Raw genomic sequence first — 26,398 nt, forward strand, 5'->3', positions numbered from 1 at the left:
CTGTGTTTTGTTTTGTTTTGTTTTTTCCTTTTTTTTTTCCTTTTTTTTTCTGTCCTTCAGAAATAAAATTCCATCCCTGAGTACTTGATATCATGGCTTGGGGCTCTCCTGGGCTCATTCTCATGGCATGAGTTACTTCACATAAGGAGGAGCTCTGATAAAACTGAAGTCTGTCACAATATTAGTAAGCCAGACCACAGATTTGGATTAGAAATTAAAGAGGCTGGGCAGTGGTGCACGCCTTTAATCCCAGCACTCGGGAGGCAGAGGCAGGTAGGTCTCTGTGAGTTCCAGGCCACCCTGGTCTACAGAGTGAGTTCAAGGACAGGCTCCAAAGTTACACAGAGAAACCCTGTCTAGAAAAAACCCAACACCCCCCTGCCCGGAAAAAAAAAAAAAGGAAATGAAATAAAATAAATTTCTTTTGTTTGGCTAGCTAGGGGCAGTGTAGGGTTAGGGTGGTTTGTGAACTTTGTACAGAAGAATCTGTCTAGAGACATCTTTTATGCTTGGAGGAATTCCAAGTAAAAAGAGCCTAATTCCCAGATGTGGTTGGCAGTGAAAAATCCAGCAACTAGCCAGACTTTGGCCCCGAAAGCTTATGTGATTCATTGTTTACTTCTCTCTCCATTCTGTGACTCAACACTAGACAGCAGCAACACGAGAGGAAGGGCTGATTCCCAGCTTTAGCCCAACACTGTTGGAGGCATGTCGGAACACATGTGATGGGAGCACAGGATAGAAATCCTGCCATCTTAGCAGACATGAACCAGAGACGGGCTGGCCCCCAGTGGCCCGCTCAAGTCCCCAAAGATCCCACAACCTCTGAACAGTGCCACCAGATGGAGACTGAGTGTTCAGACATGGACGCCTGTGCGGACAATACAAACCCACTATAACAGGTGAGGGGATCTAAGTATTATTTCAGTATCTGTGTGTTAGGAGGACGTATTATTCCATTATGTTTGTTAGGGGGACGTAAGTATTATTCCATTATTTGTGTGTTAGGGAGAATTGGGATATCATGACTTGGAAAGACATTAGCTGAACAATTGGGGTAAAGTGGGCTAGGACGACCTGCAACAGAAAAGCCCCCTCTGGAAACACACAGGAACTTATAGGAAAAAACTATTAACAGAAAACTTTCGATTTTCAGAAAAACTATTAGTAAGAAACCTACTTCAAAGGGGGACTCCTAGGCAGAAGCCTTTAATCATATTACTTAAAATTGACGGATGGCTTTTACAGGCCTTTTGAAGAGAAGCCTTCCCTAGAGTTGCAGGTCCAGTCATAATCTGCTACCTTTCCTGCGAGCCCTTAAGAGATTCACAATAGTGAATAGGGCTTGGGCCACCCTTCTGTTTAGACTGATAGGGGGTAAGCCTTCAAGGTTTTAGCAGGGCTGTATCTCCTAGGACTAAGCAGAGAGCTATGGCTCAGGAGCTGGTAAGACGACCATAAACAAGATCAACTGTAAAGCAGCTCACAAGAACTAAATTTTAAGGAATTAGGAGCTCTTCATATCCCAAGAAGGCATGTGGGTAGCAATTCTAGTCAGGACTGAGTTCTCTGAAATAAATGAACCAGGATATTTTTGTCTATGATTAGCATTAAAAAAAATATTTTTATGTGCATCAGTGTTTTGCCTGTATGTCTGTGAGGGTGTCATATTCCCTGGAACTGGAGTTACAGTTGTGAGCTACCCTGTGAGTGTTGGGAATTGAACCTGAGTCCTTTGGAAGAGCAGCCACTGCTCTTAACTGATGAGCCGTTTGCCAGCCTCTATGATTAGCATTTTTTATATGATAGCATATGTTACATGAAAGTGACTGGTGATTCTCCAGTACAGAAGAGACCTGTTGGGTTAATTTGCTGTAAAGGAAGGCCTGCTACTACTCTATAGGGACCTTGGTAGCTCAAAGAATGATTCCTTTAAATGTAGGTAGGGTGTCATCTTTTATAAAGCTGCTACTGTTAATAAACCATTCTTCCATGGGTGGTGGTGGTGGTGCATGCCTTTAATCCCAGCACTCAGGAGACAGAGGCAGGTGGAACTCTGTGAGTTTGAGGTCAGTCTAGTCTACAGAGCAAGTTCCAGGGCAGCTAGGGCTACACAGAGAAACCTGTATCAAAAAACCAAACCAAACCAACAAAACAAAAAACAAACCCCATTCTTCCTCTAACAGCTCACCTCTTAAGTAACGTCTTGTTTCTACATGGGTGAGCTAATCTGTTGTCCTGGGCAGGCGTGAGGCTAGACAGAGTTAAGATCTGACAGATTCTAAGGATAACTTCTGGGAGGCAGGCCCCTAGAGCCTGACATCTGGCTAGGCATTCTCCAGTTAGTCTTCAACCTCTAAGATCCCTTATATTTGACGAGGGGTCTGAACCTGTAGAGGCTGTCCCAAAGTCAGCTTAGAAGCCTTTCAGCTATAAGTGGAAGGCTGCTACAGAAACATGACACAGCCCATTGTCTTTCAGTTTGGGGGTTGGCATGATGAGGGCAATCCCTTGCCTCTTAGCAACACAAGGTGAATGATGTTTTAAATTAGGGAGGCTCGTTCAGGAGATAGCTTTTAGTTAGGACCTGTTACTATTTTTTGCATTTCTTTTGAAGAAAGAGTATCCAATACCTATACTATCTTTGCATTTTGGAAATATAATAATTTGTTTAGTTTTGCAGGCTCATACATTCTCAGGATGAATTCTATCTTATTACCTGTATCCGACTTACACGACCCTCTGAATTTACACTTTTGAATTGGTGCTGGAGTAAGAATTTTGGAGCTATTAGATTATTTTCTAGGTAAGAAAAAAAATTTTTCCCCTGGATGCTGGGGCAGAATTCTGTGGCCTGAATATATGCCCTCAAATTCATCAGTTGAAACTGATTCACCAATGTGATAGTATGGGTGGGGCTTTTACGTAGTGATTACACCATTTGGGTCAGAGACCATATGAACGAACTGGAGGGAAACTGTTATGTCTTGTTTGGATTTTCATTGTGAGGATGCAAGAGGCACCATCTCGGAAGCAGAGAACACTTACTGTAAGTCTGCTGCTTGCTTCATCCTGGACGTCTGACCTCCAGAGATGCTGAGAGTAAATTTCTATCCTTTACAGAACACCAAGTTTCACGAATTGTTTTATGTGTGTATGTGTGAAGGTCTATATGCATATTTGTGCATTTGTTGGCCAGAAGCTCAACAATTGGGCTAGATTGCCTGGCTAGTGAGCCCCAGGAATTCTCCTCTGTCTCCTGTGCTGGGATTACAAGTATGTGCCAGCACACCCCACAGGTCCTTATACTTGTAAGGCAAGAACTTTACCAACTGAGTTATCACATGTTCTTTTACAGCAGCAAGAACTAAGGTAGATATCCATATGTATTAGTTAGCTTTTTATCACTATTTTGAATACCTGAGATAACCAACTTATAAAAAGTCTTTTTGGGAAGCTGGAGAGATGGCTCAACATTTTAAAAGCACTGACTATTCTCCCAGAGGGCCCAGGTTCAATTCTCAGCACCCATTTCTCCAGCTTCACAACTGTCTGTAAAGTCCAGTTCCAGGGAATCTGACACCCTCACATAGACATACATGCAGGAAAACACCAATGCACATAAAATAAGAATAAATTATTAAAAACAAAACATTATTTTGGCTTACAAGTTCTGAAGGCAGGTTTCAGATGATGACTGGTCACATTGCTTTGGGTCTAACAGTAAGATGGAAATTTTAAGGTGGAAATAATACTGCTCATCTCACTAGCTAGGAAGCAAAAAGAATGGGTGATGTCACACCCATTCCTTCCAAGGGCACATCTGGATCCTTCCAATAACCCAAACACCTTCCATTATGACCTACCTCCTAGAGGTTCCAGTGCACCTCTCAATAGTGACGTCTGCCTTAATGCACAGAATTTTAGGAGGATATTCAACATCTAGGTCATAGCAACTTAAGACATTAATGACAGTAGAGTGTGGTGGTTTAAGACTATAGTTCCAGCTACTGGGAAGACTCAGTCAGGATGACTTAAGCCAAGAAGTCTGAGACCAGCTTATGTAAGACAGACCTTGTCTTCAAATGGCTTGTCTCATCTAAGGAAACAGGGTCTAATGAGATTTTGCTACTTAACCAAAAAAAGGCACAAGACTACCAGTATTATATTTTAATTGACTTTAATGATTATTGCTCATCTGCAAGGATTAATATTGCATTCATTAAAAATCACTCAATACAAAATGAATATTTTCCTCCCAAGTTGGTCTCCACATGTTCCCTCTGATGCCAGACATTTTCCAGTGTCCTTTGTTACATGGCTTGACAGAGACGAGCCCTTACCTATTATTCCTATGGACACAGTAATAGACACAGGACCAGAGGGCAGCAAGAACTGGGCCCCTTCCCTCCAGCAGAGCTGACCAGATGGATATACTGTTGTTGGCCAAGATAAATCCCTACTGAATGTGGTGTTCTGACTGGCTGGTTAAGTGCCCTAGGAAAGGGTCTTTAAATGTTACCATACATACAGAAGAAAGCATGATCACATTGGCAAGGAGTAGGAAGGGACTGGGTAGGGACGAACGGGAGAGGAAAGGCAAAGAAGTTTTGGCAAGCTAATTGTTCCCTGATAGAAAGGTACAGGGTAAAAGCTTTCCTTTCTTGTATTTCTGTCTTTGATGCCTGTTTCTCTGATCAGTGAAGAGAGAGAGAAGTAAATATTTCTAGTACCTAGAATTGACGAATAACCCATCTTTAAAGGATCACAAGCTACGACACGTCGAGGACTTAACATCCTGGATAATTATATACTTAAAGCTTGTGAGCATGAAGCTCATTTGACCATGCAGTGATGCTGGCAAGCAGGGTGAGTGGCCTGGGAATCAACCTCCCTGATCGGTAGAGGGCCTCTTGGAATTATCTTGGAGCATGAATCAGGATTGTACTTTCTCTACCAACTCTTCCTTAAGATCTCAGCTTATAATTTTTATTTATGTATTTTTTGTGGCAAGTATCAATCAAAAGAGGCACCATGTCTATAAAACTAACACCAGACAAGGCCCACAGCTTTGGACAGATTATACACTTGTATTTGTTTCACCTTGGCCCAATATATCATTCTTTCTCCCCATCTGTACAGATTTCCCTTCAAATGTTTAGATTGCAGAAGCACAGCTGCCCACAAGTTTGCTCTTAAAGACAGGGCTCAGTATTTTATACTGAGGAATGGCTCAAGAAATTGGCCGTCAGCATAAGCTGCATGAGGCAGAGCTAAGAAATTCTGCTTATGGCTCCAGTTCACTGATGCTTATAAACTATGGGCTGGAAACATGAGGGGCTCATCAGAGTCTGAGACTAGTATTTTTCTAGCCCCAAATCTTCACACTTTGTTTCAAAGGTTCAAAGAGATATTGGTAACCACCTGAGCTGTTCCTCAGTGTTAACACTAAAATTTTTCCTTAATTAAAAGAAATACAGCAGAAATAAATGCTAAGGGACAAAATTCAACTTGACAGAATGCAGTTTAGTTAAGAACTAGAACATGAGGGAGATTGGTGGAAGGAAGGCAGGGCTGAACTACAAATCCAAGTGACCCTCTGAGTTCAACAGTACAGCTCTACGCCAGACATGCCACCTTACACAGGAAACAGGGCTGAGAGTGTCTGGGGAAGCTGACATGCACCACCTACATCTAACCTACCCGGCTGGGAAGTACGTCCTGGCTCTTCTGAAGGAGTGAAAGAGCACTAGTTCCAGAAGCTAGGAAACTGGCTCTTTTAAGGCAATTTAGACACTGCAGACGGTTCCACATAGAAGATACCTTAGCATTTTTTGTTAATATGGTAATTAAATATAACCAAAGTCCCCAGAAATGGTTCAAGAATCAACTTTCTGGGCTGCAGAGTTACCCTTCTTTAGTGACTAGGGTGAGAAACCTTCAACCTCAGTTTCACCTACAGAGCCATGGGGCAAGTTCCTGTGTGGTCTGCAAAACTTAAATGACAGATGAGAAAACAAAAATGAAATTATAGAAAAAAAAATCAAAAGGAAAGTAACAAGAAAAGAAAAATTATCTTAAAAAATATTCTATTTGAGTTGGGTGGTTCATGTGGACTGGTCACTGTAATACATCCATTAGTATCTGAAAAGAGAGAGATAGACTAGTTAACATGTTTCCTATATGAGAACCAAGAGATTAGCTATAGCATCTTCTCCAAGCTTCCTCCCAGCCCAGACTGGGGAGGATTCCTACATGGGTTCCTCTTGGTATGAGGCTCCCCTTCTAAAACTGTAGAATCCTCTTAGTCCTTTACACTTATTGGTAGATACATGACTTCTCTACCTTGTTAATTTGGTATTCTGCAGGGCTGGGCACAGAACCCAGGGAGCATCTCACTGTGCTAGTCAAACATGCCAATACGGAACCACCTGGTCATTACCATGTTAATCTGCAGTGGTGGCCTTATTCTCTTCATTATCAGGCACAACACATCTTTACTGAAGGAAGTTGGCTATACTGGCTGATCTAACATTGGGGAAAAGGGCTTTTCATTGCTTTCTCTCAAGTTACCTGTAATAATTAGGTTTGAATGGCCCATTTTTGTTGAGTCCCAGATACTTGGCTTGGTCATCTGTCAGCTCTGTCAGGTGGGCATCGAATGATGGCAGGTGCAGGCTGGCAACATACTCATCTAGGAAAGGAAGTAGCAGGGAGCACGAGACTTGTCAGATACGCCTCCTAGGATACAGCCTCCTCTCTATTTTCATTTCTTAAAAGCTATGTAGGAAGAGGACAGGAATGGAATAACCCTGAAGAAATTCACAACTTGAAATATTTGCTTAATTAAGAAAACTTTCAAAGCTGCATTTCTGGGAAATTACTTTTAGCACCAACAAAGAGCAAGTAAAGGGTCATCTACCAGGTCAGTAAATGAGGTGTCTTACATTTCCCTGTCTTTCTGTCAGATTTTGGCTTCACCTGAGTGGTTACCCATGTCATATACTGCACTCAGCTTCCTGTGGCAACTTCCTTAACTAGATTAAACTATCAAATCATGAGTCACAAAGATGATTCCAGTAGGCTCAAAAGAGCCTATTGTCACTGACATTTGTTTAGGACAGGAGTCCTAAAACCACAAGTTTTAGGCTCATGGATTTCTAAGGCACATGTTTAGTAGCGTTCCATAGATAAACTTCCCTAACTTTTATGAATACAAGTTCTTTTTCTTTTCTTTTCTTTCTTTTTTTTTTTTTGGTTTTTCAAGACAGGGTTTCTCTGTGTAGCTTTGGAGCCTGTCCTGGATCTCGCTCTGTAGACCAAGCTGGCCTTAAACTCACAGAGATCCGCCTGCCTCTGCCTCCCAAGTGCTGGGATTACAGGCATGTGCCACCACTGCCTGGCTGAATACAATTCCTTAAAAAAAAAAAAAAAAAAAAAAAATTCTAGAGGCTAGAGATATGGCTCAGCTAAGGCACTGGCTGTTCTTTCTAGACTCAGGTTTGATTCCCAGCATCCATGTGGCAGCTCAAACCATCTGTAACTCCAGTTCTAGGCAATCCGATACCCTTTTCTGACTTTGACAAGGAACAGTCATGCCTGTGGTCAGATATACATATAGGCAAAATACCCATACACATAAAAAAAATTAAATAAGAACAACAAATCCAAAAGCAATTTGAGGTAATAAGCCATTTGAAGAAAACAGTAAGAATTTTTTTTTCCCATTTTTCGAGACAGGGTTTCTCTGTAGCTTTGGAGTCTGTTCTTGACTAGCTCTGTAGACCAGGCTGGCCTCGAACTCACAGAGATCCACCTGCCTCTGCCTCCCGAGTGCTGGGATTATAGGCGTGTGCCACCACCGCCCGGCAAAAAATTTTTTTGTGCGTACCCATCTTTACCTGCATATTTGGACCACATGTGTGCCTGGTGCTCATCGAGCCCAGAAGAGGGCACTGGGTCCCTTGGAACTGAAGTTACAGATTGTTGAGAGCTATCATGTGGGTGCTGGGACCTGAACCTGGATCCTCTGTAAAAGTAGCAAGTGCTCTCAATCACTAGCATCTCTCCAGCCAGCAAGTTGTTTTTTTAGCTTAAAGCCAGGCATTTGGACTGGCTGTAAGTTATGGGTTGGGTATCACTCCGTAGAAAGGCAAAGGACTAGAGATGGTTCACGCCACACGAGCAAAGTGTAAGTGCTCCTATGGAGGTGCAGAAGGTTGAGAAAGATGATGGATAATACAACTTGTTTCTGTTTCTCTCACTTTGGTCTAGGCTGTACTTATTTGCCCTGGCAAGTCTGCTGAGCTTTGGAAGGGTACCTGAAGATAAGAACATCTTCCTTATTTAGCTCAGATTCTTACTAAATTCTGTAAAATACACAATATTATCCTCCTGTTATTACTCACAAAAATGGAGGCTCCTGGTGCTAACAGAACATCTCCTGAGGCCAAGCATCTAGTAAGCACTAGAAGAGCAATCAGAACCCTGACTCTACATCTTCTTAGGAAAGTCATTTTACAAAACCATGCAGCCAACCAGGATCAATGCAGTTTTTCACTCACCCATTTTCTTAGGAAGTAAGTACACATCCTGTTTGTAGCGTCCCTCTGGTGCATTATAGAGTTCTATCAGTGCCAAAGCCTAAGGTGGGAAAGAGGGTCAGAGAACAAAGCACTTCTTAGACAGGGACATAAAATAAAACTAGGTTTAACAGTGATTTAGGATAAGCATGACAGTAATTGATCATCCTGAGAGCACCCACGACTCTGTCTTGAGATACAGGCTAGCTGATGTAAGAGGAAGTGATGTTTTTGTTTAGTTTCTAACAAAAGAACAAACTAAACATAACTAACCTGGAACACTAAAGTTTCAGTTGAGTAGTCAATTCAGAGACACAATCACTAATGCTCTTTAGAGGAGAAAGTGTAAGCATCAACAACTTAGGAGACAGAAAAAGGTCAGTAAGAACGTACAGTACACTCATCAGAACCATGACTGGTGCTGTGCCAGCTCCACACATCCCAGTGTAGGAAAAGCAGGCATCATGTCACATACCTGTGTTGTAGCTGTGATGGAGAGAACAAAGGTAGGAACTGTGGAGCAGCTCAAATTGAGTAAACGACCCTGGGAAGGGAAGAGAGATGGAGTGAGCTGCTGCCTTTCTTTCAGGTTCTCATGGTACCTGAGTCAAGCAGACCAGGAAAGGCTTTACACCTCTATGCACTCCACTTGGAGAGGAAGAATTACATTTTCAGATCAGGACTCCAGACTTTACAAATCTGTGTGAAGGCTGAATTCAGCCAAGGGCAGGAAACAGTGTGTACTTAGTGAAAAGGAGGTTTTCCTGGAGTGCTTCTCTCTTAGGGGGTAGACAATAGGGGAAATACACCTCTATTTGAAGACAGAACACAGGGAAACACAGGCCCTAGTATTTCCCACTGCCTCCCCTTCCTTACTCTGTGGATCTAGTATCCTGCCATAGTCCTTGGTGTGTATTACCTCTGCAAGAAGGACGACCCGTTTGCCATCAGGCCAAATGACATGGTCCACCTGAGAACGTACTCGCTCCCATGTTAGCTCTGGAGTGCGGAGGCTGGTCTGGAAGGAAGAACAGACAGTTTGTTGTGACTCTAGTGAAATGCAGAGAAAAGTGTAACTCTAATGGAGAGAACCTCACCACATCGATTTCCGTGTTGGAGTGGCCCATATTGCACACGATGCAACTATTTTTCATTCGGTCCAAGTGCTCCCGTGTCACTACATTCTTATTTCCTAAAGTAAAAAAGAATGGCTGAAGAAAAAGATGCTGGGCACGATGGTACCAGCTATTTCCACTAAAACCTGGGAGACACTGCTACCATCAGAGAGCTTGCACACACTGTGAGAAAAATGTGGACAGCTAAAGCTTGAGTGCAATTATTTGGATTTAAGACAAAGTAATATGAAAAATCACCAAGGGAAAAACTCTTTCTTTTGGAAAATGTTCAAAGTTCTGAGCACGTACTCCAAGACTTGACACTGAGCACAGGTCTTACCTTCTGTGTCCCTTTTGAGATTTAGCTTGAGAGTTAACATTGCTCTACACATACCAAAGCACTGCTACTCACCTGTGCAAGTTATTACAACATCCACCTGCCGGATGACTTCATTTAGCTTCACCACCCTGAAGCCATCCATGCTGGAAGGAGAGAAAGCAGCACTATAAGCTTTTAGAAGAAAAGTGTGTGTGTGTGTGTGTGTGTGTGTGTGTGTGTGTGTCACACTGATAAAACTTTCTGAAACAGTCACAAAGTTAGACAACAAAATCCCCTTCTGAAGTAAAAGCTAATGCTATCTCCCAGAAGTGGTAAGTGATAAGCTATACTAAATTACACCCTGGCTTCTGCAGAGTCCCAAGATTCTACATAAGAAGAAAAAAATGTCAAGAGGCCCTAGAAAAACATGAAGGCCCTAGAATAAATGTGAAGGGAACAAAGCCATATTACTCTTTTCTTCCTGGGAGACTTCTACAAAAACCAATTCAGAGATTCAATCATCAACTCTCAGAAATGTAAAGCACCTAAATCAAATCTAATAGAGTATCATTACTCAATCCTTACCAGGCCTGCAGAGCACAGATGGGGTCAATTTCTGTGATGTAGACAATTGCTCCAAGGGCCTTGAGAGCAGCACAGCAGCCCTTTCCTACCTGCAGAACACAGGAAAGGCAAAGTTGCTGGGTCTAATAAGACTTGGTCATTGGGGGCAGACAAGCTCTTGAGGAGGTAGGAATTAGCCTCCTTTAAATTACTCATCATTTAGCGAACACTTCAACCCCAGCTGGAGCAGAGAGAAACCCAAACCAGGTTGTAAACTTCAATTAGAGATAATTTAAAAGACATGTTGTAACAAGAATTGGGGAGAGGGAGGCTTTGGCTAACAGTTACCATTATGGAAACAAGATCAAACAAGAACAACTCTGAGTTCTTGCTCCACAAAAACCTGGTAAACTTGCTTGCAATGTGTCCACTGACAGCCAGTAGCACAAGAACTTGAGTGGATCATTGCTGAAGACAATAAGACTTCCCAGAACCTATTCCAGTTTAGAGACATTCTAATACAGTTTCTCCATTCTAATACAAGTCAGAAAATGGGGATAAAATAATGCTACTTATTCACTTGAATTGTATTTCAAAAAAAGTTGTAAGTAGGGGGGCAATAATGCTGACATCAGTCAAGACAAACTGGTGAAATATGAAAATTCAATACATGCTATACCTTTAATTCATGAATACAAAATTGACTTCTGACACTATTTTCAAGCACAGTATTGAGAAACATACTTTGACCAATTCATCAATGTTTCTAGACTGTCTCCTTCATCCAACGTTTCTACTAAGCCCCTTTAGTAAGAAAAAACAAAGACATGGGGGCCCAGCTATTTACCTCACCATAACCACACACCACCACTTGTTTCCCACCAAACATCACATCTGTGGTCCTCTTCAGGCTGTGGAAACAGACAATGGCTCAACTCAAACATTATTAGCAACTCAATCCCTTTGTACCAAATTAAAGTGTAGGGCAATGCCCAAGAGAAATTCATTTGGAAGATGGCTGAAGTCAGTCGGAAACAGGCTACTTTAATAACATGTAAAGGAGGGAGACCACAGAGGCAAGCTGTAGGTGTCAGACTCTGTCAAACAAACCCACTGGTCCCCGGAAGTCTGTACGTGCACATTCCAACATACCCATCCAGAATGGATTCTCGGCAGCAGTACAAGTTATCAAACTTCTGTTTGGTAACAGAATCATTGACATTCATGGCTGGAACACAGAGCTTCCCAGCTTTGGAGAGCTGATACAGCCTGAAGGGAGAAGAAGCCACAAAAACAAACACACACCAAGTTAGGGGATAAAACAGTACACAGCAAAATCTGCTTCAAGTGCCACGCTGCCCTCCCTCCTTAGTGTTTTTTATCGCCTAAGTCTTATTTGGAAATATGATTATTTTCTTGTCATCTCTCCTCAACTCATTTTCTTCTATCTTTCTCCTTTAATTTTGGAAGGAAAGTAAACATTTTTCAGTTGAAGTAATTTACTGCACTTCCACAAAGAGAACACGATATCCTTAGGCCAGCATTTTTCTAACTTTAAACACTCATGCCTACTTCTGGTAAACAAAGATTATGATGATTTTGATGTGGTTTACTGTGTCTGTGAGAGCAATCATGTGCAATGTGCCCCCGCAGAGTAATACTCCTAGACATCCTTTAGTTATTTCCACCAAGCCAAGAGTATGTCTCCAGTTTTACTTTTTGTTGCATCACATGTGGTTTTTCAATAGGCTTTCCCTCCATATTTAAAATATAAGATTAAAATACAACATTGAGTGCAATTTTTCCAAGACACAATCCTCCCTACAGCCCTTTCCCCAAGTAATTAATAATTAATTACTCAGTGGAGTAAACGGGAGATAAAAACATGTGAATTAGAATCTGGAAAAAGTTCCTTCTAAGATCACTTTGATTTTTAAAAGTGAAAACTCAGTTTTATCTAAGGAAGACACTCCCACTTAGTTCTTCTAAGTCTGAAACATAGCCCTGAAGCCTAGAAGAGACCAGAAGAATCTGATGAGGCAAGGACACAAGGGGCAGCTACTCCAGAATCTGTTACCTGTGAACACCAGTCACGCTCTCTTCCACAATGCCTCGGATCTTCTTAAACACGTTTGGATACTTCTTATAAACCCAGTGGGTTAAGTCTCCCCCATCATCCAGGATCTACAGAACAGCCAGAAGACTTCTATGGGCATTCAGGCTGCTAGAGCTAGGGGGAACTTTGAGCCCACTTTCTATACTAGTGAGAGAGCCCTGTATGTTTTGGAAGAGCACTTCTTAAAGCTCCACAGAGTAGGCTTAGACAACGGAAATATAGTTAAATCTGTTGGTGTAAAGTGGTTGAAAGAATTCCTAAATGTGTTCTAGGCTACAGTGGAAAGATTTTTTGTTTTTGTTTTTTTAAAGATTGAATTTGTTATGTTGCTCAGGCTGGTCTGAAACTCCTGAGCAAGTACTCTCCTCCGCTTCAGCCTCTCAAATGCTGGGATTATAGGCATGCATAACCACGCCCAGCTATGGTAAACAAATTTTACAAACCACGGATTCATTTTCAGTCTAGCTGAAATATACAGTTCCTTTGAATGCAAAAGGAGAGCTGGAGCAGGAAGGTAAGAAATACAACTCCTACTCCAAAGAGGGACCACATCACTTCCTTCTGTTCATTTTGCTGTGTTTTGAGCCATGTGTTTTGAGCCATGTGTCTACCTAAGCTTACCCTTCCCCCACCTTTCCATTCAGTACTCAGAGACTTTTTCTTTTTCTTTCTTTCTTTCGTTCTTTTCTTGGTGCTGGAGATTGAATCCAGGGCCTTGTGCATCTCAGACCCACACTGAGTAGGTATTGTGTTATAAACACTTCAGCAACAGAAACAGTAAATAAGACCAAACATACAAAACTGTATGTAGGGAACCATGCTTTAAGGGAGAAAAGGAAATAAATCCATAGTCAGAAGTATGGAATGGACATGAATCATTACCATGTTGGCTTGCCACCCATCCATGTTGACACAGCGGTCAATGCACCACCAGAAATCATCTTCGGACTCGCCCTTCCAAGCGAACACTGCAACGCCTATGGAGACAGAAATAAATCAGCTCATTTTCCTTTGAGGTGTATCCTACATCCATCAGTACCACTTTCTAAGAACGGATGTGAGATCGGAAGGCAAAAGGAACAATTCTGAAGATGGAAAACTTAAAGACTAAAAAGTAAAAGTCAAATAGGACTTTCAGTTCAGAAATTACTTTAGTTGAGAAATTAAGAGGTTTTTGTTTTAAAAGTGTCTTGAAGCCATAAAGGCCAATTTTGCACTTTATACTGTATCTTAAGGACGTAAAATGAAATATGAAAAAGCTCCTTCTAGAGCACTGTACATCAGCAAACATCTCACAATAATTTAAATGTTCAATTCTAGGGAAATGAGGAAGAAAATCATGTGGCCATATAAATGAATGATGTGGTCAGTTTTTAGTAATATGAAAAAAAAAACACTTTTGAAAATGCAATGTTTAGGTTATAAAAATGTAAACATACTAAGATTTGATTCATCAATATAATGCATAGGGAATAGCTTGTCAAATCTTGTTATTTTGAATTTCCTAAATCTTCTACAATAAACACTTATCACAGAAAAAAATCAGACAAAGTCCTATAATGTGAGTTTCTAAAGATCGTAGGAAGGTGGAAGTTACTCAGACAAACTTCATGGTGATGTTCTTCTGAATATTTTAAGAATAAAAATTTTTATTTTTAACTAATTAAACTTATCAGCACATACATTTTAGTGCACTAATGAATACCAAATAAATAATTAACTTTCAATATAAAAGACATTGTTTATAATGTTCTCTCAAAATTGATAAAACTTTTGGGAAGAAGAGACCAGCTAAACTCATAAGTTCATTATTTTTTCCCCCTCATCTATTTCACATTAGAATTAAGCATCTTTGTGTTTTTTCAAAGTATACCTTGACTTTAGCATCAATCTCTTCCTGTCCTCTCCACCCCGCTGGTGGTGTTGGGGGTGTAATTCACTGTTGAACTGCAGGGAAACAGTCCGTCACTGAGCTTCCTCTCCAGCTCTATTATTTTAAGACTGCCCAAATTTAGCTGGGCGGCAGTGGCTCACACCTTTAATCCCAGCACTTGGGAGGCAGAGGCAGGCGGATCTCTGCGAGTTCGAGGCCAGCCTGGTGTGCAGAGCGAGATCCAGGACAGGCTCCACAGCTACAGAGAAACCCTGTCTTGAAAAAACAAACCAAAACAAAACAAAAAACCCAAAAAGAAACAAAAAAGAGTGCCCAATGTATAGTTCTCAGGCACACATGGTAATGGCAGTTTTGGCACAGATTAACTACCTGAGGCAATGCTGTGAAAAGAAAGTGGGACTTACCAGCCTCGGCCAGAGCTGCAGCCACTTCGTTCTGAGTGGAATAGATGTTGCAGGCAGACCAGCGGCACTGGGCCCCCAGGGCACAGAGCGTCTCGATCAAGACCTGGATGGGTGTACAGACAGACTGGGTGAGGAGGAAGAGCGGGGCTATCCAGGAACAGGGGCCAACCTCAGCAAGAACACAGTATCTGTAGCCCACAGCAGCTGGCCCTAACTGCAGAGTTACACAAAGGTATAATTCAGCAGTGTGGCACAGAATTACTTAACTATATCCAAAAGATTATGTTCCTAAAAGTCTTAAAACATTTTTATAACAGCCATTTTACATCCTCCTAAGTCGGGTATGCTAAAAATGGGTTTAGTATATTGAACAAAAGTAAAATATGCTACATCATTGGACAGGGAGGGCCTCTTCTATGTAATAGCATTTGGATTGGCTAGGTAGGAAGAAAAGGCATATTTATTTTTAATAAAAAATTTTCTTCCCTTTTATATCAGAAGTCCCCCTGTTTTTCCAACAAACTCACCGCTGTCTGGGCCGTGATGTGTGTACAACCCACTATTTTAGCACCAGCCAAGGGCTTCTCTCCCTGAGCACGTTTCCTGAGTGAAATCAGAGCAGACATGTCTGTGGAAGAACAAAGGATCTGAGCCAGGTCCACACTACCAACACCATTCCATCCTACCCAGCCACAGTCAGGGTTGGGTCTGCTGAGACATGGTGAGATGGGGTAGACATGCCAAGTGCATTTCCTTGATGACTAGAGGCTTCACCAATGGAATGACTGGAGAGTTATAATGTAAGCAACTGGCAGAAGTCTTGTTTCTGCTTCATATATACAAAGGACTGAGCAGAGAATGGGCTAAACTTTCAAAACTGGCCCAAGTAGACACAGTGAGTCTTCCCAGTCATTAAGAGGAGAGGGAAGCAGTTATGGACAGATTTCCAAATGTCCTCTTGAAACTAAGAGTAATAACTTTGACTTCAGTGGACGACTCCTGCAGCTATTTTTCTCTGCTGTCTTACCCTAGCCTGTCAAGCTTGCAGTATGGAACACACCTTCAACATTAAAAAAAGAGCAGAGACCCTTGGGAGTAGTGTAGTGGAATAGAGAAACCAAGGTTCAGCTGACTGCCAGTCCCCTTTACTTTGTTCCAGTAGAGGGTACCTAGGACTTAAGGAGACCTCAGGCTACCACAACCTTAGCTTACAACCATGCCACATCAGCAACTTCTGGGAAAGTTGGCTCTCTGGTATTGGCAGCTTCAAGAATATCCCACATAACTAACCACTATGTTGTGATCCAACATTTGCTGACTACGCACTGTAGATCTGTGAATATGGTGTCATGATGAGGGAAACAGAAACCACCCTGTAATTACCGTGCACTGGGAAAAGGGAAAAAGGACAACAAACGTAAGAATCCTAAGGCTCGGTTTCCATACAGGGAGAAGTATTTATCCAAAGGCTGAGAAACTATCTTTTCCAGGACACTTATTGCCCAGGTCCTGAGAAGAGGCACAAAGGGTGCTTCTGGTCCTCCACTCACTCTTTCTTTACCTTGCTCTGCAATCTCAATCTCCCGGCGTCCAAACTCTGCCTGCTTGATGTTCTTCACACAGAAATTGCTGCTGCCCTTCGAGTTGGTTTGCTGCTTCTCTCGGGGGGAAACCTCATCATCAGAGCTGTCTGTGTAGGATGCAGCTAGAGCCAGCAAAGAACAGGAAGAAAAAAAACCTATTGGTCCAAATTCCACTGAGTACAGCCCCCCAGGGACTCCCATTAAGTGAAGAGAACACTTTTAATTGCAGGTCCCCTTACGTCATCAGTTCTGCTCCTCCAGGCTCTAACAGCTGGTGTGACTGAAACCGCATCTCTTAGCACTGCAGCTCTTCCACCCATCCCAATGACAGTGTGCCACCGTGTCTGTGATAAAGAACTACACAGCCTAATCCTACACCACCTGTGGTGACCCCACGTAACAGTGACAGTAACCAGATCCCACAAAAATGGGGTAACAGGGAGAAAGCATGCTATTTCTCTAGGTCACTGGTTCTCACACATCTATCAGAATGACCTGCTTCTTGAAAGTCCAGATTGCCAGTTTCCTGGCCAATGTTTCCATTGGTAGGTTTCAGGAGGTACTCAGGAGACGGCATTCCCAACAAGTTCCTAGGTGCTGCTTCTGAGAACTACTGATGTAGATGAAAGCAATTCTTAAGGGATTTTATACCAGGTTGTGCTCACAGAATACAGACAATGATGGAAAACAAGCAGATCTTTCTGGCAGCTTTGAGAAAAAGTTTGTCAAGAAGATAAATCTGAGATAAAAGCTTCACATAAAATTGAAACCCATCCTTCAGACAGATCCGCAACAGGGTCTACAACCACTCATTACTTCTCCAGTCATGTCTCTCCTTTCTGAACAGAATGTTTTCCTGGTCAACATTCTGACCACTGGACTAATAATGTTCTCTTACTGACAGAAGTCTGGGCAACACAAACACTACTAAAGGCCATTTTCTCCACCCTATAAATTCAGCTGTTCAATGGGTTTCTATAAGATGACCTTCAAGACCTCTGAAAAAGTCACTCATTCCATCTCTCTCCTTCCAGAACTCAGTTTTCCACCTAAGATTTCCTTGTCTGTTTAGCTGCAACTGCTCTGCTTACCACACTAGTTTTGCCTGTCACTTCAAGATACTTTTTCATTTATGATAGCCATTATATTTGGGATTGTTTCTTGTGTGTTTTAGCCCCCATAGGATCCACACAACCATTATTACAACAATATACCCTGTATACCTACATTTGTTTGTTCTTCTTTGCCTGTCCTGACTATACCGGTTGGGTTATCAGTGGCACAGTGAAGAGATCAATTTTCTTTGATAATTGCTTTTTTACATTCCTTAAACCTCACATCCAGCCCTTAAAGTTAATAATACAATGCAAGCAATACTGGTAAGAGACAATGAAGGGCTTTTCATACAAATCCTTCATTAACTCTAATAGCAACGTGGACCTTGGGCAAGTCTCTTGGTCTTTTAATTATTTCTTTTGTTGAATGATGAAGAAGTGGTATTAGATGCCTTTAATGTCTCCTCCAGTCCTCATTTTCTACAATTCAAAAGCTTTTGTGAAAGTATGTGTGTGCAGAGTTATTTCATTGTGGTGCCACTCACCTTTCTTTTTTTAAGGGTCCTTTACTGGGAACTGGAGCTTACTGATTAGGTTAGGACAGGCAGCTGGCCAGCCTGTGATTAAAGACTGCATCACCACACCTGGCTTTTTAGGTGGGCGTTGAGGGTTGAACTCAGGTCCTCACACTTGCACAGTAAATCCTTCACTGAGCCATCTCCCCAGCCTCTCAAGAGCCTTTCCAGTTACTTTCTATACTTTCTCTGTAGCTGAGACAGGCACAGATGGACCAAAACAAAGACTTTCTCCAGATGGCTAAGATAGGAGCGGAGGGAAACAGCTGGAACCACATCACTGTACTTTATTTATATCTCCACTCCAGGAGTTAACAGGGGAAGACATGTCAACATAAAGGGTAATCTTGTAAATAAGAGAAGACAAAATACTAGTTTTATTGTCATAATTCAAGCAGTCTTAGTGACAAGAAGAAAAAACCCAAGTGGAAGGATATATTTTATACAATTACTTTTAAAAGTATATTTCTTTTTAAATGCTGGTTTTGAAAGTCAGAATTCCACAGATTCTCCCCCTTGCTAATGTGGACACAGGAACTTCTCAATACCACCAACTGGATAATGGCCACCGACCACACAGAAACTGCCTGGGAAAGAAAGTCTCAACAAAAGCATCCTTAGCTACAAGTCTTACTATGATAGATTTTCATATTCTAGATAAGTGAAGAGCAGTAGGTAGTGAACAGGAAGAGAAAGAGAAGACATAAGTTCATACCTACCCGAACTGTAGCTGTCTGTGGAGGACTGTGAGATGGAGCGAGACAAAGATCTCCGGCCAGTCTTAGTAGGGAATTTGGTGAACTCCTGCATGTCATCAGCAAACTGGATTTGCTAGAAGAGAAAGGTAAAGGGCCGAAAACTTAGTACCAGGGAATTCTGTGGATTCTATTTATCCTGTGTGTGCACACACATGCAATCAGAAGACAAACTGTGGGAGTCAGTTCTCTCCTTCTACCGTGTGGGTCCTGGGGATAGAACTTAAGTTGTCAGGTTTGATGGCAGGCACCTTCACCCTCTGAGCCATCTTGTCAGTCTTTCACTTTCCAAAGCCATACACTGACCCCCGAAGTCAGTGTTGCCATGTGGTCCTACTACAGCAGTGGTTCTCGTTGGAAAGGAGGTGGAGAGGCTGCTTTCCGACCCTAAAAGACCAGCTACTGTCACTTCCCAATCACTTCAGTAAGACGTGGGGTGGAAGAGGAGGAGGGTCATTCTGAAAATTACCAAAATTTACCAAATTTTCTTAACACACCAACTCTACCCTTCCGCCCAATCCTATCAGAAAACAGATACAATCCCATATCTGGTTTTTGCTCCAAAACTTATAGCATACTCTCTTGTAGCAAATTCTTCTTCTGAATTTGGCAGTGGCCTTGCTTTGGATAGAAAGCCTAGCAATGGCAAAACACATTACAGTGTTCACATCTCAGCCCAGCTATGTATCTGCATTCCACAAAACCAATGCAATATGGACAGAGTTTTCCACACCCAGAAAAAAATTCAAGTATCAGAGTGTACTGATGAAGGAGAAGTTTAAGTTGGGCTGTGGTTGGTGGCGCACGCCTTTAATCCCAATACTTGGGAGGCAGAGCCAGGTGGATCTTTGTGAGTTTGAGGCCAGCTTGGTCTACAGAGAAGTTCCAGGACAGCCAGGACTGCTTCACAGAGAAAACCTGTCTCAAAAGAGAGAGAGAGAGAGAGAGAGAGAGAGAGAGAGAGAGAGAAGTTTAAAAATAAATACTAAATCCTCTATTATTTAAATTCTAACTAATCAGGATCAATTTAAAGGAAGAAGAAAAGAATGGCAAGTTTTAAAGGTCTCTGTAAGTAGAATAAATCAGAACTAGAGGTCTTTTTTTTTTTTTTTTTTTTTTTTTTTAAATAAAGACAGGGTCTTTTAAAAGACCTAGGCTAGCTCAGAACTTACAATTCTGCATCAGCCATTAGCCTGGTTAGGGTTATATGTATGTGTCAGCATATCAACACTGTAGAACACATGGACCACTGTTTAATAAATTGAAAATAGTCTGCAATCAGTATTATTTATAAACAAAACAATGTGTGAAAATATGGAATTATATGGCTTAAACCAGTGGGTCTCAACCTTCCTAATGCTACAACCTGCTTCTGCCTCCAGAATGCTGGGATTAAAGGCATGCACCACCATTGTCTGGCAGGAAATATATATTACTATAGGTGAAAATCTTTCCTACACAATATAAACAGTCTGATCATCACATCACCACTTTTAAGCTAGAAAGACTAAACTAGGAACTAGAGCAAAGACTCGATAGTTCAAAGCATTGGCTGCTCTTCCAGAGGACCTGGTTCGGTTCCCAGCACCCGCATGGCAGCTCACAACTCCACCTAAGGTGATCTGACTCCCCTTTCTGGCCTCTGAAGACACTGAACTCACCTCAAGCTCATACATGCAGACACGCAAAACACTCATATACACAAAATAATGAATTTTAAAGAGTAAAATCTACATTAGTTAAAGCTACACAATCTTCCTCTCCTGACACATCCATTCTCTGCTGGGGTACCACCAGGCTGCAGTGTAAAACCAAACTTTGGGGCTAGAGGGATGGCTCAGAGGTTAAGAGCACTGACTGCTCTTCCAGAGGTCCTGAGTTCAATTCCCAGCACCCACATGGTGGCTCACAACCATCTATAATGAGATCTGGTGCCCTCTTCTGGCTTGTAGGCATACATGCAGGCAGAACACTGCATACAAAATAAATAAATAAATCTTAAAAAGAAAAAGAAAAAGAACCAAACTTTGGTCTGTGGCCTTGGCACAGGTAGGTAGTATAAGCAAATGGAAAACAGAGCTGGCAGGACTCTACGTCACAAACAAAGGGAAGCTGGTTTGTGTTTTCCACTTTCTAACTAGCATGATTCCCACCAAGAATGAATACAAAGAACAGAATCAAGCAGCAGACCAGAGAAGGAAACCTGGGTGTATTTGTTTAGAACTCATCTTGGTTCATGTTTAACAGGAGACGTGTTTCCTTTGGGCAACTCTGACACAGGAAAGGAGAGTGCCCAGTCTGCTTTCTAAGCCTAAAGAGATACTGAAGGTAGAAGAGCCACACACCCAGAACAAGTCAGGGCCTCACACAAGGCATTTAACGAACATCTGCAGAGTGAGTGAGTCTTTAAAACTCTTCTCATGGAACATCAAATCAAGCTTCAAAGATAAATGACTATTACAATCAAGCTGAGCCACGTAGACTATGCCAGAATATGATTGACAAATACCTGCAGCCCAAGACATTTTTTACTTTTGTGTTAAAACCTTAATTTGGGGGTTGGGGATTTAGCTCGGTGGTAGAGTGTTTGCCTGGCAAGTATAAGGCCCTGGGTTCGATCCTCAGCTCCACAAAACAACAACAACAACAAAAAAACAAAACAACAACAAAAAAACCTTAATTTTAAGAACTTTAAATATCAAGTACTTTTCAAAAGGAAAAACAAACAAACAAACGAAACCCTCCCCGCACTGAGATGGCCAGAGCCAGCTTTTGCCTTCTAAATAGGATTTCCAATGACATGTTCACATGACTTCTCCAGTCAGCAAGACACAAGGCAAGGAGAGTGGACCAAAGCAGTGAATTCCAACCTCATCTGCAGTTCCTTTGGCAGGAGTAAGGCACAGTCAAGAGCCCATCAGGGGCTCGCTCTTAACAGTTTCCAGTGCAGCACTGCGTTCACCAGCCTCCCTTGTGGCTGGCAGGGCCAGCCTGTTGGGAAGTGCTCCCTTCTCTAGGCTGTTAGAGTCCCTCTCCTGTTCATCTTTTTTCAAAAGGTTCTGGGCATGTTTCCAGATACCACCTACATGGTGGTGAGATGGAGGAGGGAACTTCGGTAATAACATTTGCAGATTTTTAGATAAAGAATCTAGAGAAGCAGTGTAGCAAGCTAGAAATATTTCTTCAGCAACCTAAGAACTGAATTAATAGGCATAATCTCGCCTTGTACTAATAAAGCTTATCAGCAGCCCAAAGCTTAGCAAGATCTTTCCCATCTAAAAATATTAGACTGTGGCAAGCAGCTTACTATTCTGTGAAGTGCTACTAACACCCAACTCTCCAATACTGGACAGGATCCACATCTGAAGTAAGCAGTGTTAGCTTAAGCCATGGCATAGTGGACAGCTGTCTATACAGTGGCCCAGCAGCATGCAGATGCATGTTAACCCTGTCCTCTCTGCTACCATGAACTACAAGCTGCAGAGACTTGCTTCAGAGCAGCTGCTACAGAGTGCTGTGTCTCTGCCAGTTTCATCAAGGAGTCTAACTCTACAGATTCTTTCCAGCTAGCAGCTGTTTCTCCCTTGGTGGAAAGAATCCTTGCATGCTGCTCACCTTTATACTGTAAATAAGGATACTACTGCCAAAAGCAACTTCTGGATGTCATAATTTCTAGCGAAACCAGATCTAATAGCAGCTTTCTGTTTGGGCTAGACTCAAGGTATTTAAGTGGAAAAAAAATATGGTAATTAGGATAAAAGAAAATCCAAAGACAACTGCAAAAGTGTGGTTTGTATTACTTCTTGTCAACATGATTTCACTGTTGTTTCTCCAAATCTAGAACTTTAAGAACTACTAATACAAACAAGTAAGTATAGGGAGGGGTAGAAGGAAAAATAGACAAAGTGCCCAAAGTACTATACAGTTCCACTCTTATACTAACAGCACATCTGAGAAAGGCTAGGTTAGAGCGATCCAGTCTCCAAATATCACACCCAAATACAGATGTCTACTTGCTGTGTCTTAAAAACCCAATTCGATATCAGGCCAGTACAGTGTGCTATTTTAAAGCCCTACTTATTATGGTTGACTGACTTCTGTCTAATACTGAGGCTTATTTAGGAAAAGCTTAACCTAATAATTTGGGTCGTATTCCACTTAGAGTGGGGTTTGGTGACAAAGCTACAAGAATGGTACAGAACTTACCAAGACAAAGGCAACAGAGCCAACCCCCAAAGTTATAAACCCCAAGAGAAAAATAATTGTAATTGTTTGTTTAATTGATCGTAATTTTTTTTTTTTTTTTTTTACCATCCAGAAGTTGAGTTTACTTCTGAAAATGTATGGCCTACACACTTAAGCAAATAGCTCAGCTACCCCCCTATCAGGCACTTGAGAGGTTGAGGCAGATGGATCTCTATGGGTTTCAGCCTGGTCTACATAATGAGTTTCAAACCAGCCAGAGCTATATAGTGAGACCTTGTCTCAACAAAACAAACAAAACAAAAACCCAAAAGAAGAAATATTAATAGCAATTCTACAAATTTAGAAACATTTTATTTATTACTATTGTGTATGAAGTGCATGGGGAGCAGGGCATTCCTATGCCACAGAGCACAGTGGATACTTACGGAGCTTATTTTTTCTCCTTTCACCTCTGTGTGAGTTAGGAGTGGGTAAAGCTAGCAGGCCAAGTAGCTTGGCACATGCAGCAGGGAACAAATACCATTGTCTCAAGCAAGGTGCAAAGTGAGGACTGACACCCGTGGCTGTCCAGTGACTTCCACACCTGTGCCACAGTGCACACAAACACACACAAAGGTAAAGAGATTTCCTTGCAATTCTTTTTGTCCTTTCAGTACATTTCATGAAGAATGTACAGTCCAAGTACTGTTTACTGGGAGCCTGCACAACCAACTGGATACACGAGTTTAGATGTTTAGATGCTGTTTTAGTTGGGCTCATTTGTGTTTCTAAAGATTTGTAATGTTTCATTTCTTTCCTCTTCCATTTAATCTTACTGGTGTATAAAACAGACATAACTCAAGCTTTACAGAGTCTTGTTTCTGTCCACACTATTTTCAGTGGCTTCTGTATGTTTTCATGTTGGCTTTCTTCCAGCAAATACATATTTACATTCTCATTTTCCTTCCCTTACTTTTTCAAAAGTTAAATTGGCATATCCTACTGCAAGGTATGCGGAGATGCTTTTTTTAGGAGGAGGAAAACGTGTCAGTTGCTTACAAACAGGCCTATCTGTACACTTCACACAAATGTCTATGGAAGACAACTGAACATGAGACATGAACATCTATGGGTAGTCGGAAGGACTGCCCACTTAGTTCTCTGGCACCATCGGGTGATGTGTAACCTAACAAATTTTCCTTCCTTGGTCTGCAAGTACAGCTTGTGTGAGGTTTAAAAACCAATTACGCCGGGCGGTGGTGGCGCATGCCTGTAATCCCAGCACTCGGGAGGCAGAGGCAGGCGGATCTCTGTGAGTTCCAGGCCAGTCTGGTCTACAAAGTGAGTTCCAGGAAAGAAAGGCGCAAAGCTACACAGGGAAACCCTGGCTCGAAAAGCCAAAACAAACAAACAAACAAACAAACAAACAAAAAGAAAACAAAAACAAAGACCAAAAAACAAACAAACAAACCAAACCAAACCAATTACATTTTATGCATTTGTTCACTGAATAAATGAATCATGCTGAGTAAGCTCAGCATTTGGGAAGGCTAGACTATGTCTAACTGGAGAAGAAAGAAATGGAAAGTCTTTGCCAAGTACAGAACTATAAGCAGCTACCCACATGTGGCAAGCGAACTGATGAGAAATAGTATTTTAAATCCTGGGCTAAAAGACAGGACCTACATCACTTTTTTTTTTTAAATTTATTTTTTATTTTTTTTAAGTTGCCATCCATTAGTTGCTTCCCATAAGCTCATAGGCTCAAGAGAAGAAAAAGCTATCAAAATAACAAGATAAATCTGACTTCCAGGATCCCATGTTAAATAGTAACTATGTAGCAACAGCAATTATTTCTAAAGGAGTCAATAGGACCCTTCACAATCTATCCTGTAGTTGGGTTACATGTTTTTAAGTTGAAAGGATAAAGTGAAACTCTGTCAACAAAATCAGCTTCATCCGATTTTAGTTTCCACTCAAGTTTACATAAAAGTCTTAGCATGAAACTACTACCTACGTGGATCCCCAAACCGAATAGAGCTGAAAAGGATTGTCAGTTGTGGCTTCTCTGGAGTTGTTTAAACAAGAGTTACCCATCACTCCAGGATGAATAATGTGCATTTTCCACCCAGGCCACCTTTAAAATCAGCATATGCAAGTTTGGGTTTCCCTGAGCCCTGGCTTTCTGCAGTCATTTCAAACCAGTGAAGGGCACAGGAACACAAAAATCAAGTTCTCTTACTAACACCACACAGCAACAAAAAATCAAAATTAGATTTTGCTTAAGAAGAGCAATTTTTTTCAATAAGTAACACTGCCAAGGTATCAATAATCTGAATAATTTTCATTAAAAAACAAAATTCTTGATACACAAAGAACACTAGCTAGAACATTAGATTAGAATTTTTACTTAACAGTTGATGAGAAAGGAAGTTTAAAATCTACATGTACTAGTATGTTGAATAACAAAATCCTGAATATTGGGCTGGTGAGATGGTTCAGTGGGTAATCGTGATTGCCACCAAGACTGACAGCTGAGTTCAATCCTGGGACAAAACATGGAGGTTGGAACCAATTCCTGCAAGTTGTCCTTTAACCTCTACACGCACATTTACTCATATACATACAAACAAAAACAAAAAACCCCAACCAAGCCATAAGCTCAGTAGCATTTCCCTGCCTTTGGAACTGGGTAGGGAAAGGAGCCACCTGCTGTCTCAGGGGCTAGTTTACTCAAGACTGTGGTTTCAGGAAGGCTTGTGGAAAATAACAAAGTACAACTGTGACCACCGCAGAAGGTAAACAGTTCTTTCAAGACCCACATTTTGAAATAAATGGAAGGATAGGGACAAAAAAATATGATGTTCTCAATTGTTAATGCCCGGCTGCTGAGACACTCCTGTGCAGAACAGCAGGGTTTACACTCTATAGAGGCAGAAAGCTCTGCTCTGATTCCCGCTTCCTTTGTTTTCTTGTTAAAGAGTGATGGACAATGGGAGGGCAATCCGATACTGACTACTTACTAAATACTTTCCTATTTATATCACAACCACCTATCTTTGCACAGGGAGGATTCCAATTTGTTATGGTTAAAACTGACTACTGATTTGTGTATGTATGAGAAGGGGTTTACCTGAGAAACTCATGGAGTATTTTCCAGGAGGAGGTACCATATTTTAAAATATGCATCAGATGTATATTTCAAATGTAGTTTTTAAACAAGTAACTATCCAGTAGGCAGTGGTGGTGCA

At 41.6% G+C, this 26,398-nt stretch overlaps 1 protein-coding gene across 3 annotated transcripts in view; it reads right to left on the reverse strand.

Annotated features, from left to right (window-relative positions):
• Positions 1-4,163: 4,163 nt before the first annotated feature.
• Ahcyl1 (adenosylhomocysteinase like 1) overlaps positions 4,164-26,398 on the reverse strand; it is a 33,002-nt gene continuing 10,767 nt past the window's right edge. For 2 of the 3 annotated variants that reach the window (XM_036189924.1, XM_036189925.1), the window contains 16 exons: positions 18,927-19,038; positions 16,556-16,699; positions 15,522-15,622; positions 14,995-15,097; positions 13,579-13,673; positions 12,658-12,764; positions 11,733-11,849; positions 11,428-11,491; positions 10,602-10,690; positions 10,110-10,180; positions 9,680-9,774; positions 9,502-9,600; positions 9,058-9,126; positions 8,565-8,643; positions 6,574-6,694; positions 4,164-6,144 (listed from right to left, as the gene is read on the reverse strand). In XM_036189924.1, the coding sequence (XP_036045817.1) occupies positions 6,138-6,144; positions 6,574-6,694; positions 8,565-8,643; positions 9,058-9,126; positions 9,502-9,600; positions 9,680-9,774; positions 10,110-10,180; positions 10,602-10,690; positions 11,428-11,491; positions 11,733-11,849; positions 12,658-12,764; positions 13,579-13,673; positions 14,995-15,097; positions 15,522-15,622; positions 16,556-16,699; positions 18,927-19,038 (1,473 nt within the window). In that variant the 3' untranslated portion in view covers positions 4,164-6,137. Of the gene's footprint in view, positions 6,145-6,569; positions 6,695-8,564; positions 8,644-9,057; positions 9,127-9,501; positions 9,601-9,679; positions 9,775-10,109; positions 10,181-10,601; positions 10,691-11,427; positions 11,492-11,732; positions 11,850-12,657; positions 12,765-13,578; positions 13,674-14,994; positions 15,098-15,521; positions 15,623-16,555; positions 16,700-18,926; positions 19,039-26,398 lie in introns of those variants that run through there. The other variant, XM_036189927.1, reaches the window with a different exon arrangement.

Source organism: Onychomys torridus, chromosome 6 (genome assembly GCF_903995425.1).
Source record: "Onychomys torridus chromosome 6, mOncTor1.1, whole genome shotgun sequence".
Lineage (NCBI taxonomy): Eukaryota > Metazoa > Chordata > Mammalia > Rodentia > Cricetidae > Onychomys > Onychomys torridus.